At 49.0% G+C, this 14720-nt stretch overlaps 1 protein-coding gene across 6 annotated transcripts in view; it reads right to left on the bottom strand.

Moving 5' to 3' along the window:
* Nucleotides 1-14720, bottom strand: part of SULF2 (sulfatase 2) — a 134998-nt gene that overhangs the window by 38768 nt on the left and 81510 nt on the right. For all 6 annotated transcript variants that reach the window (XM_017877882.1, XM_017877880.1, XM_017877881.1 and 3 more), the window contains exon 4: nucleotides 7304-7455. In XM_017877882.1, coding sequence (XP_017733371.1) covers nucleotides 7304-7455 — 152 coding nt within the window. The remainder of the gene's footprint in view (nucleotides 1-7303; nucleotides 7456-14720) is intronic.

The following is a 14720-nucleotide window of genomic DNA, read 5'->3' as shown; positions in this document are numbered from 1 at the left end:
TTGCTCTGTCGCCCAGGCTGGAGTGCGGTGGCCGGATCTCAGCTCACTGCAAGCTCCGCCTCCCGGGTTCACGCCATTCTCCTGCCTCAGCCACCCTAGTACGCTTTTTAACAAAGTTTTATCTGTGAAGTAGAGAACCGTTAACTCTAAGCACCATGTCGTACAGCAGATCTCTGGAACGGTTTCATCTTGCATAACTGAAACCTCATACATCTTGAACAGCACCTCCCCAGTTCCCCCTCCCCTGGGCCCTGCCAACCACCATTCTCCTTTTTGCTGCTATTGTCTGACTAATTTAGCTGCCTCATGTAAGTGGAATCATGCGGTATTTGTCCTTCTGTGTCTGGTTTATTTCACTGAGCATAATGTTCTCAAGGTTCATCCACGTTGCTGCATATCATAAGATTGCCTTATTTTATTGTTTTATTTTGAGACAGAGTCTCGCTCTGTCGGCCAGGCTGGAGTGCAGAGGCGCGACCTCAGCTCACTGCAGCCTCTGCCTCCCGGGTTCAAGCGATTCTCCTGCCTCAGCCTTCCAAGTAGCTGGACTACAGGCATGCACCACTATGTCCAGCTAATTTTTGTAGTTTTAGTAGAGACGGGGTTTCACCATGTTGGCCAGGCTAGTCTCAAACTCCTGACCTCAAGTGATCCGCCTGGTTTGGCCTCCCAAAGTGCTGGGATTACAGGCATGAGCCAATGCGCCCAGCTGGATTTCCTTCTTTTTAAAGGCTGAATAACATTCCTTTTTTGTATATACCATGTGAAAAATGCTCTTCTTTTGATTGTTTTTTCAACTAGTTGAAAATTAAAACCATTCTTAGCTCAGGGGCCATACAAAAACCACTAGTCTGGGCCCACAGGCTGTGGTTTAGTACACGGACTTTGAAGCCAGATGGCTTGGGTTCGAATCCTGCTTTATCACTTACTAGGCTGTGTGGCCTGGTTACATTACTTAGCCTCTCTGGGCCTCAGTTTTCTCATCTGACAGTTGGGAATACTAACAGTATATACCTCACAGACTATGGTGAGAAACGCATGGGTTAATTTATGTAAAATGATTCAAACAGTATCTGGTACATGATATGTCTAAATGAGTGTTAGTCATTATTCCTCAAGAACCATATGCCTGCAGTTTCTTTGTGAAAATTAAAATAGTACAAAGGACAGTGAAGTCTCATTTGATTAGATTACTCCTTACTGCCCCCCCCCGCCCATAACCTTGGCTCTTCTGTCCCCTACTGAGAATAACCTTTCCAGTGTTTTATTAGGTAAGTTATAGTATCACTTTATGCATCTTTTTATATTATTAATCGCAGCATACTGTACATATTCATTTATCTATCTGACAAATACAGCAGTGAACAAAACAAATGAGCATTCCTGCCTTCAAGGGGCTTGTATTCTTATGAGAAGAGACAGATACTTTACAAACGAATCAGTAATATACACAGGGTGTAACGCGTCAGATGGTGATTTGTTGCAGTAAGGAGTGTGTGTGGGGGTGCCCTTATACAAGGTGGTCCAGGAAGGCTGAAGTGAGGTGACATTTCATTAAGGACCTGAGGAGTTCTGGAACTTGCTTTTCCCATTCTGCCTGCTGGGCTCAGGACATAAGGCAGACCTGTCCCATCCTTTGCCCAGGATCTTCCAGGGGAGGGATGCTTCATGGTCATTTAGTTATTTCGTGTATTGGTGGACTTTGCCGATTTCTTTCAGTAACAAACAAAGCTACAACCAAGTGCTCTGTCACACCATCTCCTGCATATGACTGAGGCTTCTCCAGACAGACAGAGAAGTGTACATGCTGCGGCAAGGGGTGGGGCACATTTAAGTTCATAGAATCTGCCGGGTTGCCCCCAGACTGGCTGTGCACTGCCATCACCTCCCCGCAGAGTCACCCAACACCCAGGCCCGCTTTGACCAGCTACCTGGAAGCTTCTTCGGGGGACTCAACCCTAGGTCATTCTCACTTTGCTTCCCACCAACAACTGTCTTCCCTTTTCCAACCCTCTTCTGCCATTAGTGCTTGTCCTGTATCACTGTTTTCTCATCACCACCGCCTCTCTGTCTGTCCTTGACATCTGGACTCCTTTGGTGGCATGTACCCACCTGTGGATTAGTGACTTGGGACAGAGTCCTCAGAGGACTTCTGAGGGGGGCTTGCGAAGGTTGAGCTTCCTCCCTGCCTGGGCCTCTCAACAAGCCCCTCCCCGAGGCCAGCAGTGACATTCCACCTTGCCAGAAGCATCTTACTGCGTGAGTCTAGGGCCCACGGCACAGGGCTCCTGAGATCTGTCTCAGCTGGAACCCCGGGCTCACTCCTGTTCCCTTGACACTTGGGCTCCTGCTGCCCACTGCTACCCTCAAGATTTGAACCCTGGACCTGAGCCAGTTCTGACTTCACCGCCCCACCCTCTGACCACATCCCTGTTAGAGCGTCTGTTCCCAGGCCCCTGGTAACTGGGGGGTGGGGGGGGGTGCGGACAGGAATCCTCTCAAGCCTCTCTCACAGGGCTGTTCTCCTTCACACGGGGAGATGTGTGGGGGTGGGACACAGGGCAAAAGGACAGACGTTCTATGTCCCCATGCTTAGCCCCAAAAGAACCCTGAGCACCCCGGGATAACCTGATTATTGGGCTGCTCTGAGACGAGGCGCGGATGTGGTGAAGAATTTTAAAAAGGAGGGAATGTGTTTTTCAGGATATTTAGAGAATCCGCCTGCACTGAGGCTGGGAGGAGGGAAACAGCGTGCTTAGCCCTGGGACTGGAATTTATATTCCAAGGAGTCCATGCTGGACTGCCTCATCAGAACTCTGGAATTAATTCACTTGGGAGGCCGCAGGCCTACTACGTGCAGAGTGAGACTTGAGGGCAGGCGGAAGGCGGCTTCTGCCACCTGGGCCTGGACCCATCAGACTTATGGGAAGCTGAGGATGACCTGTCAGAGGCAGAGGGATCTCTACACGTGCCGTTGTTTCCAGAACAGAAGCGGGACAGTGTTTTTTGGTCGTTGAGCACCTAGTCAGCCTTCTCCTGGTGGAAACTCCATTCTTATGTGGGGCTCTATTCTCAGCCAAGGTTCCAGGGTAGAGCTCCTGCTACCCCCACGTCTGGCTCAGGAGTGAACCATGTGACTTATAGTCCAGGGAACCAGGCATCCTCCCGACCACACTGATTGGCTCAGGGACAGACATGGGACTGATCCAGAGCCAATGAGATGCACTGAGACTCACTGGGAATCCTGGGAGAGAGACTCCCACGCTTGCAGCTGGCCAGGAAACTGGGAAGATGTAAGGAAGCTTACATTGCTACCAGGAGGAGAGAAAGCGTCTGTGAATACAGTCGAGCAGAAGAAAACAGAGCTGACAGTAGAGGGAAACCAACTCCTTGGGGGTTCATTTGAACTCCTGGATCCACCCATGCCTGATACCCCTACAGATGGTTTTTCAGTAAAACAGGTGAATATATTTCCTCTTTGATTAAACCATTGGGAGTTAAATTTCTGTTCATAAACATCTGCAAGTCCCTAGTCTGATTACAAAAAATTACCCTATAGTGGCCGGGTGCCGTGGCTCATGCCTATAATCCCAGCACTTTGGGAGGCCAAGGTGGGTGGATCACTGAGGTTGGGAGTTCAAGACCAGCCTGACCAACATGGAGAAACCCCATCTCTACTAAAAATACAAAATTAGCTGGGCGTGGTGATGCATGCCTGTAATCCCAGCTACTCAGGAGGCTGAGGCAGGAGAATCGCACGAACCCGGGAGGCAGAGGTTGCAGTGAGCCAAGATCGTACCATTGCACTCCAGCCTGGGCAACAAGTACAAAAACTCTGTCTCCAAAAAAAAACTGAGATGATTGTAATAACTAGCAAGCTTGGAGGTTGAAATGGCTCATACTGGGGATGACAAAATAGATGGGTGTGATGTGTGTGTGTGTGTGTGCATTAATGATGTATGCACATCACTTAATGGTTTATATCACATCTTCATGTGCCAGACTGTGAGCTCCAGGAGGACCATGGCTGGGTCTGTTTTCATTCACCCTGGAATAGCCAGCACTTGGCATGGTGCCTGGCATACAGCAGGCTCTCAATGAATACTTGTTGGGGGTGGTGAATGAATAATGGAATCAAGTTTGACTAGTCCACTCCCCTCATATGATTGTTCTGAGTATTAGAAGTACTACATGTTAAACACCCAGCAGGGTGCCTGGTACACAGTAGGTGCTCAGTAAATGGAAGTGCACATGACTAAGTACGCAAGCGTATGTTCGTTTGTCAGATTTGGGAGTTGAGGCTCTTAGGAGTAGGCAGCATGTCCAAGGTCACGTAACATGTGTCCAGGTTGGGGCTCTGAGCTTGATCCCACTGACTCCAAATGCGAAACTCACTGTACAGTCCCTGGAGGGTGTTGGCAGAAGAATGACATGATGGGCTGAAGGGCCACAGGCCTGTGGGTCAGGCGTGCTCGATTCATGCAGGATTTTAGAAGGGTCTGAATTAGCTGCCAATATTTACCAATCAGGAGATTTCATAGGTAAAAAATACAAATTTGTGGCTTCTGCCGAAAAATCAGGAAAACTGGCCGTCTGGGCCCACAGTTCTACCTGGGCCCGATCTGCCCCTTTTAGACAGATGCCTTCTCCACAGTCCCCACCAGTCCCTACTGTCCACTAACTCCCAGCTTGCTACCCTCTTTCAGTGATTGCCTGTTCTCTAGTGACTTTAACCTGGGGAGTCACAGTAGGCAGGGCCCAGGACTGGTGGCAGTGTGGAGGGGAAACAGGAACAGGGATGGATTTGGCAGCCGGTCTGGGGAAAGAATGTACCAGCTGTGGGGGGATGTCAGAGCTGACTCTGAGGATTCGGATGGGGCAGGAAGATTTGTTCATTTCCTTATTTCTTTTAAAATGGGACATCTGGACGAAACACCACCGTCAGCCTCTCCTTCTCCTCCTTCTCCTCCTCCTCCTCATCATCTAAGCCAGGGGTCAGCAAACTACAGCCAAGCAGGTCCACTGCCTGTTTTTGTAAACAAAGCTTCCTTAGAACATGGCCATGCTTATTTGTTTGCATATTATCTATGGCTGCTTTCACATTATAATGGCAGACTTCAGCAGTGGTAACAGGACTGTAAGTCTTGTAAAGTCTAAAATATTTAGTATCCGGCCCTTTACAGAAAGTATTCGTTGCCCTGATCTAAGCTACTACATACTGAGTATTTACTACGTGCAAGGGGGCGTTTCTAATGTTCTACATGTATTAACTCATGTGATCCTCAAAAACCTCTGTGGTAAAACCACAAGGAAACACCACTACACGCCCAGCAAAGTAGCCCTGACAAAAAAAGACACCACCAAGTGCTGATAAGGGATGCAGAGCAACTCCCATTCCTGGCTGGGAGTGTCCACTGGTGCAACCTTTTTTTTTTTTTTTTTTTTTTTTTTTTTGGTAATTTTTTTTTTGAGGTGGAGTCTTGCTCTGTTACCCAGGCTGGAGTGCAGTGGCACGATCTTGGCTCACTGCAACCTCTGCCTCCTGGGTTCATGCCATTCTCCTGCCTCAGCCTCCTGAGTAACTGGGATCACAGGCGCCCGCCACCACACCGGGCTAATTTTTGTATTTTTAGTGGAGACAGGGTTTCACCATGTTGGCCAGGCTGGCCTCGAACTCCTGACCTAAAGTGATCCACTCGCCTCGGCCTCCCAAAGCACTGGGATTATAGGCGTGAGCCACTGCGCCCGGCCGGGTGCAACATCTTAACACATCCTATGTCCCAGCAATTCTTCTTCAGGTGTCTAACCAAAATAAACGGGCACATATGTCCACTAAAAGCCATGGGCAAGGATGTTCACGGCAGCTTAGTTTATAACAGACCCAAACTGGAGACAACCAAATGTCCATGAGTTGTTGAAGGGATAAATACAGATCTCACAGACACTGCACTGGGTGAAAAAAGGTCGACGCAGAAGAGAACAGACTATACGATTCCATTTAGGTGAAGTTCTAGAACAGGCAAAACTAATCCACGGTGACAGAAGTCAGAGTAGATGTCATCCGCAGGGTGGGGGTCATGACTGAAGAGGGGTCCCAGCGAGTCTTCTGGAAATGCTGTATGTCTTGATTGGAGCCGTGGTGAAACAGATGCACGCATATTTGAAACAGATGCACACATATGTGAAAATTCATTGAGCGGTCCACTTAAGATCTGTGCATGCTACCTCATGTCGATTAATCTTAAATTAAAAATAGAAAAACCTACGACTGAGGATCAACCACTTCAGCAGGTGCTTAGGCAGGAACCACTCACTCTGAACATGCACACGCCTTGTGCTCAGCAACGCTGCCGTGAGGAGCGGGTATAATAGAAACGAGCCCCTGTGCTCACCAGAACGAGGTTCTAGACGGTGCTCAGCAGCACTATGTGTAATAACCCCAAACTGGAAATACCTAAATGCCCAATAAAAGTAGAATAAGTAAACAAATTGCGGTATAAGCGCATGACGGAATGCTGGGCAGCAAGAATGAACTCAACATAATACTAAGCAAGAGAAGCCAGAGGCAGAGAGAGTCTGTAACGCCAAGAGTCTGAATCACCGTTATGCTCGTGGGAAGGGTGTCGAGTGGGGGGAATTCTGTGAGGGGACTGCTGCGGGCGGTGGTGACATTCTCTTCTTGGCCTACCTGGGTGCTCGTTACACATGTCCGTTTAGTTTGCAATAAGCCCTTGAGTGGTACACTCTGTATATGTACTTTCTGTAAGAATATTCTGTCTGGGCAAAATGTTAAAAAACCAAACTCTTGGAAACAGAGACTATTCTTTGAGAAATGAATACTTTTCTTTTCTTTTTTAAAGACAGAGTCTTGCTCTGTCACCCAGGCCCAAGAGCAGTGGCAAGATCTTGGCTCACTGCAGCCTCAAACTCCCAGGCTCAGGCAATCCTCCCATCTCAGCCTCTCCAGCAGATGGGACCATAGCCATGTGCCACCACACCGGGCTAGTTTTTGTACTTTTTTGTAGAGACAGGGTCTCGTCATGTTGCCCAGGCTGGTCTTGAACTCCTTGACTCAAGTGATTCGCCTGCCTTAGCCTCCCAAAGTGCTGGGATTATAGGCGTCAGCCACTGTGCCTGGCTGAGAGATGAAAAAACTGAGAATGAGGAGGTGGATGTAAAATGCTCAAGGTCACACTGTTAAGCGTCTGAGTCACAATCTGAACCCAGGTAGTCTGGCTCCTGAGTTGGGCCCCTAACTGCTGGGCCTCACGGCCTCTCCCAGGCCGGAAAGGTCGCAGCTTACCTTGGAGTAGTCGGAGCCATGCTTCTCTTTCACCCCGTTCCGACACAGCGTGTAGTTATAAAAGCGGGAGTTTTTAAGAAGTCCGACCCACTCCTTCCAGCCGGGCGGCACGTAGGAGCCGTTGTATTCATTAAGATACTTTCCGAAGAAAGCTGTGGAGAGAGATGGATCAGGAGGCCACGTGAGAAAGTGCCTGACGATGTTTATTAAACCATTGTATTATGCCCGAGGCCTGCGTATGCACACCTGCTCTGCCATGGAGCCGTCTGGCACACGGAGCCAATGGATCCCTTCTCCAATGTTATTACATGCATTGAATACAAGACATAGGGTTACAGAGAAAATCAATTGTTTGGAAATACGGTTACCAAAACACCAAAAGCATTTGCAATACAGTGTGTCTTTTATTTTTGATTTTTATTTCAGACGGAATCTTGCTCTATTGCCCAGGCTAGAGTGCAATGACACGACCTTGGCTCATTGCAACCTCTGCCTCCTGGGTTCAAGCGATTCTCCTGTCTCAGCCTCCCGAGGAGCTGGGATTACAGGCGTCTGCCACCATGCCTGGCTAATTTTTTGTATTTTTAGTAGAGACGGGGTTTCACCATGTTGGCCAGGCTGGTCTTGAACTCCTGACCTCAGATGATCTGCCTGCCTTGGCTTCCCAAAGTGTTGGGATTACAGGCATGAGCCACCACACCTGGCCTACTGTGTCTTTTAAAACCTTGTGGAGAGCGATCATTTCAAAACAGTCACAAGTGAAAATATTTGATTTTGTGATATCTGCAACAACTGTAATGGGATATTAAAATACTGGTGATTTCTACAGATGACAAAGCTACAGATTCTGCCAACATACTGTGGTTTATGGCCTATGCTCATATTGGAAGCAAATGCTAAGTTTCAGCTGTATGTTAGTAAAAATGAGACTGTAATTATTTTTCCCCATTGAAGTTTGTGGATCCCTTGGATTCTGTCTACTACACAGCAACCAGAATGGCTAACATTAAAAAAATGGGCTTAGTATGGGTGGGGATGTGGGACAACTTGAGCCCTCACACACTGGGTGGCTGCCCCAACTGGTCCAACCACGGTGGGGAACTCTTTGGCTGTGTCTGCTAAATTTGAACGCACTGATAACTTCTACCCAGCCATTTAAATCTTGGGTATCTACCCAATAGAAAAGTATTCATACATTCACCTAAAGTCAGGTGTAAGACATGACAGCACATTTGTAATAGTAAACAAGTAGAAACAAATGAAATGTTTATCAACAAAAGGATGGGTAAAGAAATTGTTGCATATTTAGAGAATGGAAGGCTACATTGAAACTTGAATGAAAGACCTAGTGCTACATTCAAGAACAGGGATTACTCTCAACAACCTAAGAATGTTAAGAGAAATAAACCAGATACAAAAGAATACATGCCGTATGACCTCATCTATGTGAAATTCGAGAACAGGCCAAACTAACCTATGGTGTTAGAATAAAAACAGTGGGTATCCTGGAGACGGGGGGAGGGTGGGTGGGAGCAGCAAGGGGAGTTTAATGAATGGTCTTGTTCTATGTCTTGCTGGTTCAGTTGGTGACACCTCACTGGCCTGGACATTTGGGAGCCGTGCACTTTTCCACATGCATGCTTCACATCAACAACAAAGCTTAAAGAAAATCATCTTAATTCATCGGGAAGGGGATGTGCCTAAAAACTCTCTGTGATGAGGAGACAGACAAGTCCTCTTCATGGTCTTCTTCTGTTTTTATTTTGCATGTACATTTTTTTTTTCTTTGAGACACGTCTCACTCTGCCACCCAGGTTGGAGTGTAGTGGCACCATCACGGCTCACTGCAGCCTCAACCTCCCAGGCTCAAGTGATCCTCCCACCTCATCCTCTTGAGTAGCTGGGACGACAGGCGCATGCCACCATGCCTGGCTTATTTTTGTAGTTTTTGTAGAGAAGGGGTTTCACCATGCTGCACAGGCTGTTCTTGAACTCCTGAGCTCAAGCGATCTGCCTGCCTCAGCCTCCCAAAGTGCCGAGATTACAGGCGTGAGCCATGGTGCCTGGTTTGCATGTACAATAATTGCTGACTAGAGACAGCAATCCTATTCTAGTCCTCTCTTTCTATGAGGACTAGATGAGGACACCGCGGTTCTGAAATTTCTGACGAGTATTGTTGAGAGCACAGAACACGAGCGTTCCAGGCAGTTGTAGGGACGTAAGGAGATCTTGCTAACAGACAGCTCGGCGCTGGGCCTTGTGCGTATGAGTACTCAGCTAAGAACTCAGGATGAAAAGAGAAAGTCCGGGGAGGTGAACCCCCAGAGGAAGGACAGTGGGTGGGATGGGGCTCTGGTGCCCTTGGAGGAGAGAACAACCCATCCACCAGTGTCCCTGGAGAAAGTACAGAGCCACCTGGCCCTGGGAGAGCTGCGACGGAGCTGGCTCCCTCTGCAGGGGTTTTCCTGGTGACCTGGCAGATTGCTGACACTTTCCGGGAGTGGCAGGATGCCTTAGGAACCCAAGCAGTGGGATTCTGGAACCCCCAAAATACAAGGCAAAGGGGAGCACTTCATTAAATAACTTGCCCACCATGCAGGGCTGGGAGGTGACCACTCCAGAGGGAGGAGCTGATTAAACACCTCCTAGAAGGATCTGGGTACACAGGAGAGGTGAAAATAGGAAGGGAGGATCCTCCAGCAGCCTCAGGGGTAAGGTCCAGGATGGAACCTCCCTTTCTGTGGGAGGACGGAGCAAAAATAAATGGGAAGAACCTGGCGTTCCGCAGAGGAGGCGGCGGGGAACCAGCTGCACAGTCTCTGAGTCATATCCAGTTTTCACAGAGTGAAATGTAATTAGGTGGTGGGTGCCTAATTAAACAGCGACTGGGCGTCCCTGGCTAGGTGTCAGGGAGTCACTGATGGAGTGGGAGGCAGCATGAGAGTCCCAGGCAAGTTAAAGGCCTGCGCTTCTCTTTCTCTGGCACCTGGAATGTTGGAGATGCCTCAATGCATCCAGCTCCTCAAAGCAGTGGCTCTTGGCCAGAAGGGGGGTAATCTCTGTCCCCAGGAGACACTTGGCAATGTCTGGAGACATTTTTGGTTTCATCACAACTTGGTGTGCTGTTGATATCTGGTGGGTGGAGGCCAGGGATGCTGCTCAATATTCGCCGACGCACATGGCAGCCCCCACGCTACAAAGACTGAGCCAGGACAAAATGTCAGCAGCGCCTAATCCAATAAACCATATCTTTTTTCTTTTGTTTTGGAGAGAGGGTCTCTGTTTCCCAGGCTGGAATGCAATGGCGTGATCTCGCCTCACTGCAACCTTCACCTCCTGGGTCCAAGGGATTCTCCGGCCTCAGCCTCCGGAATAGCTGGGACTATGAGCATGCGCCATGAGGCCCAGCTAATTTTTGTATTTTGAGTAGAGACGAGGCTTCACCACGTTGGACAGGCTGGTCTCGAATTCCTGACCTCAAGTGATCCACCTTCCTCAGCCTCCCCAACTTCTGGGACTACAGGCATGAGCCACCGTGCACGGCTGAGAAACCCTCTCTTATGTAAATAAACCTGTCTATGGTCCAACCCTCTAGCATCTCACCCTTCAGGTCTTTAGAGCCATCTTGTGAGAGCCAGGAAGGCCCCTGGAGACCAAGTGAAGCTCAGGAAACCAGATTTCCTAAACCTACTGACCTTGACCCCCACCTCTGACGCTGCCCTCCATGTGGGGGGCTCCACTCCTGTAACACTCCTGGCCTCTCTCCATGCTCTCCTGTACCTCCTCTGAGGGGGACAATATACAGCAGAGGTCACCAAACCTTTTCTGTAAAAGCCAGATAGCCGATATTTTAGGCTTTGTGGGCCAGAGGGTCAAAGGGTCTCTGTGACAACTACTAAACCCTGCTACTGTTAAAAAGAAAAAAAAAAAAAAGTCACAGACAAGACATAAACAAGTGGGCGGGGCTATGTTCCGATAAAGCTTCATTTACCAAAACAAATGGAGGGCCTGGTTAGGTCCACTGGCTGTGGTTTGCTGACCCCTACCATGTGTCTAGTGGGTTTGAAGGGCCAAAGTGGGCATGGGTAGCCCAATCCTTCCCGTGCTTTTCCTCTGGGGACTGAACTGCCCCCAGGGAGTGCTAGCTTTCAGGAGGCTTGTCCTGTCCACGTGGGGAGGAGAGGTGTAGACCAGCATCAGTGAAAAGTCTGTCACACTCTGGAGTTTAGTCAGGAAGCCCAAATGCCCTCAGAAGGAAGCCATGCCCTCAAACCCAGCCTTCACCAGATTCATCAGAGTACAGTGTTGACTGTCATCTGCTGACTCTCGGGTTTGATTTCTTAATCGGCTCAGGACCTCAACAAGGAAGAGGGTAAAATTTAATAAGCCCCCTCATAAATTGGTATTCCCATTTTTCTAAGAAAAAAATGAGCTTTATTATTGTTATTACTATTATTTTTTTGAGATGGAGTCTTCCTCTTGTACCCAGTCGGGAGGACACTGGTGTGATCTCAGCTCACTGCAACCTCCGCTTCTCAGGTTCTAGCAATTCTCGTGCCTCAGCCTCCTGAATAGCTGGGATTACAGGCATGACCATCACGCCCCACTAATTTTTGTATTTTTAGTAGAGACAGGTTTTTGCCATGTTGGCCAAGCTGGTCTTTAACTCCTGACCTCTGGTGATCCGCCTGCCTTGGCCTCCCAAAGCGCTGGGATTACAGGTGTGAGCCACCCCGCCTGGCAGACTTTTATTATTTTTCACTCTTCTTTTTTCTCCATTTCCCCTCTGCCCCACTTTGCCCTTTAGAAATGCAGTTAAAACCTTTTACCTCCCCTACACCAGACAGTCTCTTCAGGCCAAGTTCATCTAATCACCTGCTTAGAGGCTCCGGAGCGGAACTCTCACTCACCAGGAGGTTGCCTCGAGAGACAATGGTCCATCTACAACCCAAAGTATACCTGCTGTGAAACTCCCTCCCAGGTGGAGAGCTTCTGGCCACCCTTAGAACCTAGTTCCACCCACAAAGGCACCAGTGGCTGTCAGCTGACTTCCCCGTAGATGAAGTACTCCAGTGAGATATGCGGACCCCCCAGCACTCACTTCCTCCCCTGTGTGCCATTCATGCCAGGCCCCCTTTTAAAAGCACCTCCTTTCTGCTCCTAAAAGCAAAGCAGTACTCTTAAGGCAGGAAGACTGTACTTCTTCTCTTAAGCTAGCTTTCGAATAAAAAATCACTTTCCTTATGCCAGATCTCGCTCTTACTACCTGCGTTTTGGTTACACCTCCCTACAGAGCCCCGACACTTTCTATTCACAGCAAACAATACTGGCGGTGATGTAAAAAGATTCCTTTTGAAACAACTGAAGTCCAGGGTGAAACAATCTGGAGTAAAATGTTAATAGAATCAGTGTAACTGGGCATGGTAAACATCATGATGGTGGCACTTGAAATTGCTGAATTTGAGGTCCCACTGCCCTAGGGAAGGTATGCATGCCTATATCCATTCGGCAAGTATTGATTAAACACCTATGGTATGCAGGGAGCTGTCCCAGGCACTGGAATCACAGGAGTGAACAAGACCACCAGGATCCCTTCTGCCCTTGTGCGGCTAACGTTCTAGTGGGGAACAGTGACAAATGCGATAAAGAAAATAAGGGAGAATGACAGGACAGAGTGGCCCCACACAGTGCTGTGAGAGGCCCCGCTGGGCTGAAGAACATGAGTCAGAGGGGACAGGAGGAAAACTGCTCCAGGCAGAGGGAACTGGCAGGTGCAAAGGCCCTGAGGCCGGTACAGGCGTGGGGGCATCGTGGAACCCAAGGGGACAGTGAGGGAGGGAGGAAATGGCATCGCAGGGAAGAGGGGACAGATCCCATAGGGTCCTGGAGACTGTCTTGAGGAGTGGCAGGGTCCGCACCTCTCCTGGAATATTGCATGCCAGATTTTGCCTTTTGTGCATTTTCCTGGAAACAGGTCCACAGCTTTTGACACATTCTGAAAGGAGCCCAGACCACAAGTCATTTAAGAGGCACAGATTTTCACCCCCTCAGTTTGCAGAAAAGTGAACCGAAAGTCAGAGAAAAAAGCTTCACTGAACTCCCCACTGGGGAACTGGGTTTCCCGCTACATTCCCACATCTTCCAAGTCCCCACCCACTGAAGCCACTGGTTCTTGAAGACTTGGGCCAAGGTCTTTCCGATGAATGCTACAGTTTAGCTTCTTGGCTTGGCTGCTGGGATAAGAACTTCTTCGTGGGGAGTGGGGGCGGGTCCTCCTCCTGCCCATGGAAGCTCACTCCTGCCCCTTCTTTTCAGTGCCACAGATGTCAGCATGTCCCAAGCTGTTTCCTCTGCTAGAATCTCCCCTTTCACGTCTCTTCCCTTTCTCCAACCCCCAACCCTTAAAAACCCCAAAAGGGTGTATTATTCAGTCTCCACTAGGCTCTAGAAAACAGGGCTTCAGTCAGAGGCTTTTAGTGCCAAATTAGATTTTGCTCTCATTTGATTAGATTTCCCCAAGGCACTTTTAAAAATGGTTATTCCGGCATCAGTGGAGGTGGGAGAAGCAAATTAGCGTGGGCCCTGGGGCTCCTGGGCTGGGAGATACAGCCAGGAGAATGAGCTGGAATTAAAACCAAGATTAAAAGCCCAGCCCAAATTGTGGCAGGTGGCTGGTGCCGGGAAGCTTGGATTCGCTGAGCTTTCGAGGTGGGGACAGCACAAGAGGAGGTGGGGCAAGCTGGGGGCTGGCGTGGGGGTGGGACAATGTGGCAGGCAGATTAAGAGGAATTAATGGCAGGCCAGGAAAGGCCATTGACAATGAGCTGGCTGGTGTCTGCCCCTGGGTACCAGGGCTGGCATCTGCTAAAAGGCCAGAGCACTTACTGCCTCCTGTGTGCCCGGCACTAGGTGGAGGCTTCACCCGCCAGGCTCTGTCATCCTTTGGGCACCGACACTTCCTTATTTAAGTCACACAGGTTGAGCTTGACTGTTGACTCCAGGAACGTGTGCAAATCCTTGACTGAGCCATCAGTACTGCATTCCCCTGGTGATCATGGGTAAACTGGTTAGTCGAGGCAAAGGCATGTGACCCAAGCTGGGCCAACTGCAGCAAGTCAGCCCTGGGATTTTTAGGGAGCTATTAGAAAAGAGAAGGTTTTCTTCCTCAGGGCTTGGAACTGGTGGGCTACATAACTGAAGCTGCTGGTAGCCACCTTGCCACCAAAGGGAAGAGTCTGTCTGAGCAATATGGAAAAAAGTGGAGGTGGGAAAGATACAGACAGAGACAGAGAGAGAGAGATACAGAGATACGAGAGAGAGAGATACAGAGATACGAGAGAGAGAGATGCTGGTTTGAGGCCCTGGGGATCCAATCTTACTTGAAACCACTTTTTTTTTTTTTTTTTTTTTTTTTTTG

This window comes from Rhinopithecus bieti, unplaced genomic scaffold (genome assembly GCF_001698545.2).
Source record: "Rhinopithecus bieti isolate Rb0 unplaced genomic scaffold, ASM169854v2 scaffold_10347, whole genome shotgun sequence".
In the NCBI taxonomy this organism is placed as follows: Eukaryota; Metazoa; Chordata; class Mammalia; order Primates; family Cercopithecidae; genus Rhinopithecus; species Rhinopithecus bieti.
This window is presented reverse-complemented; position numbering and strand designations above follow the sequence as displayed.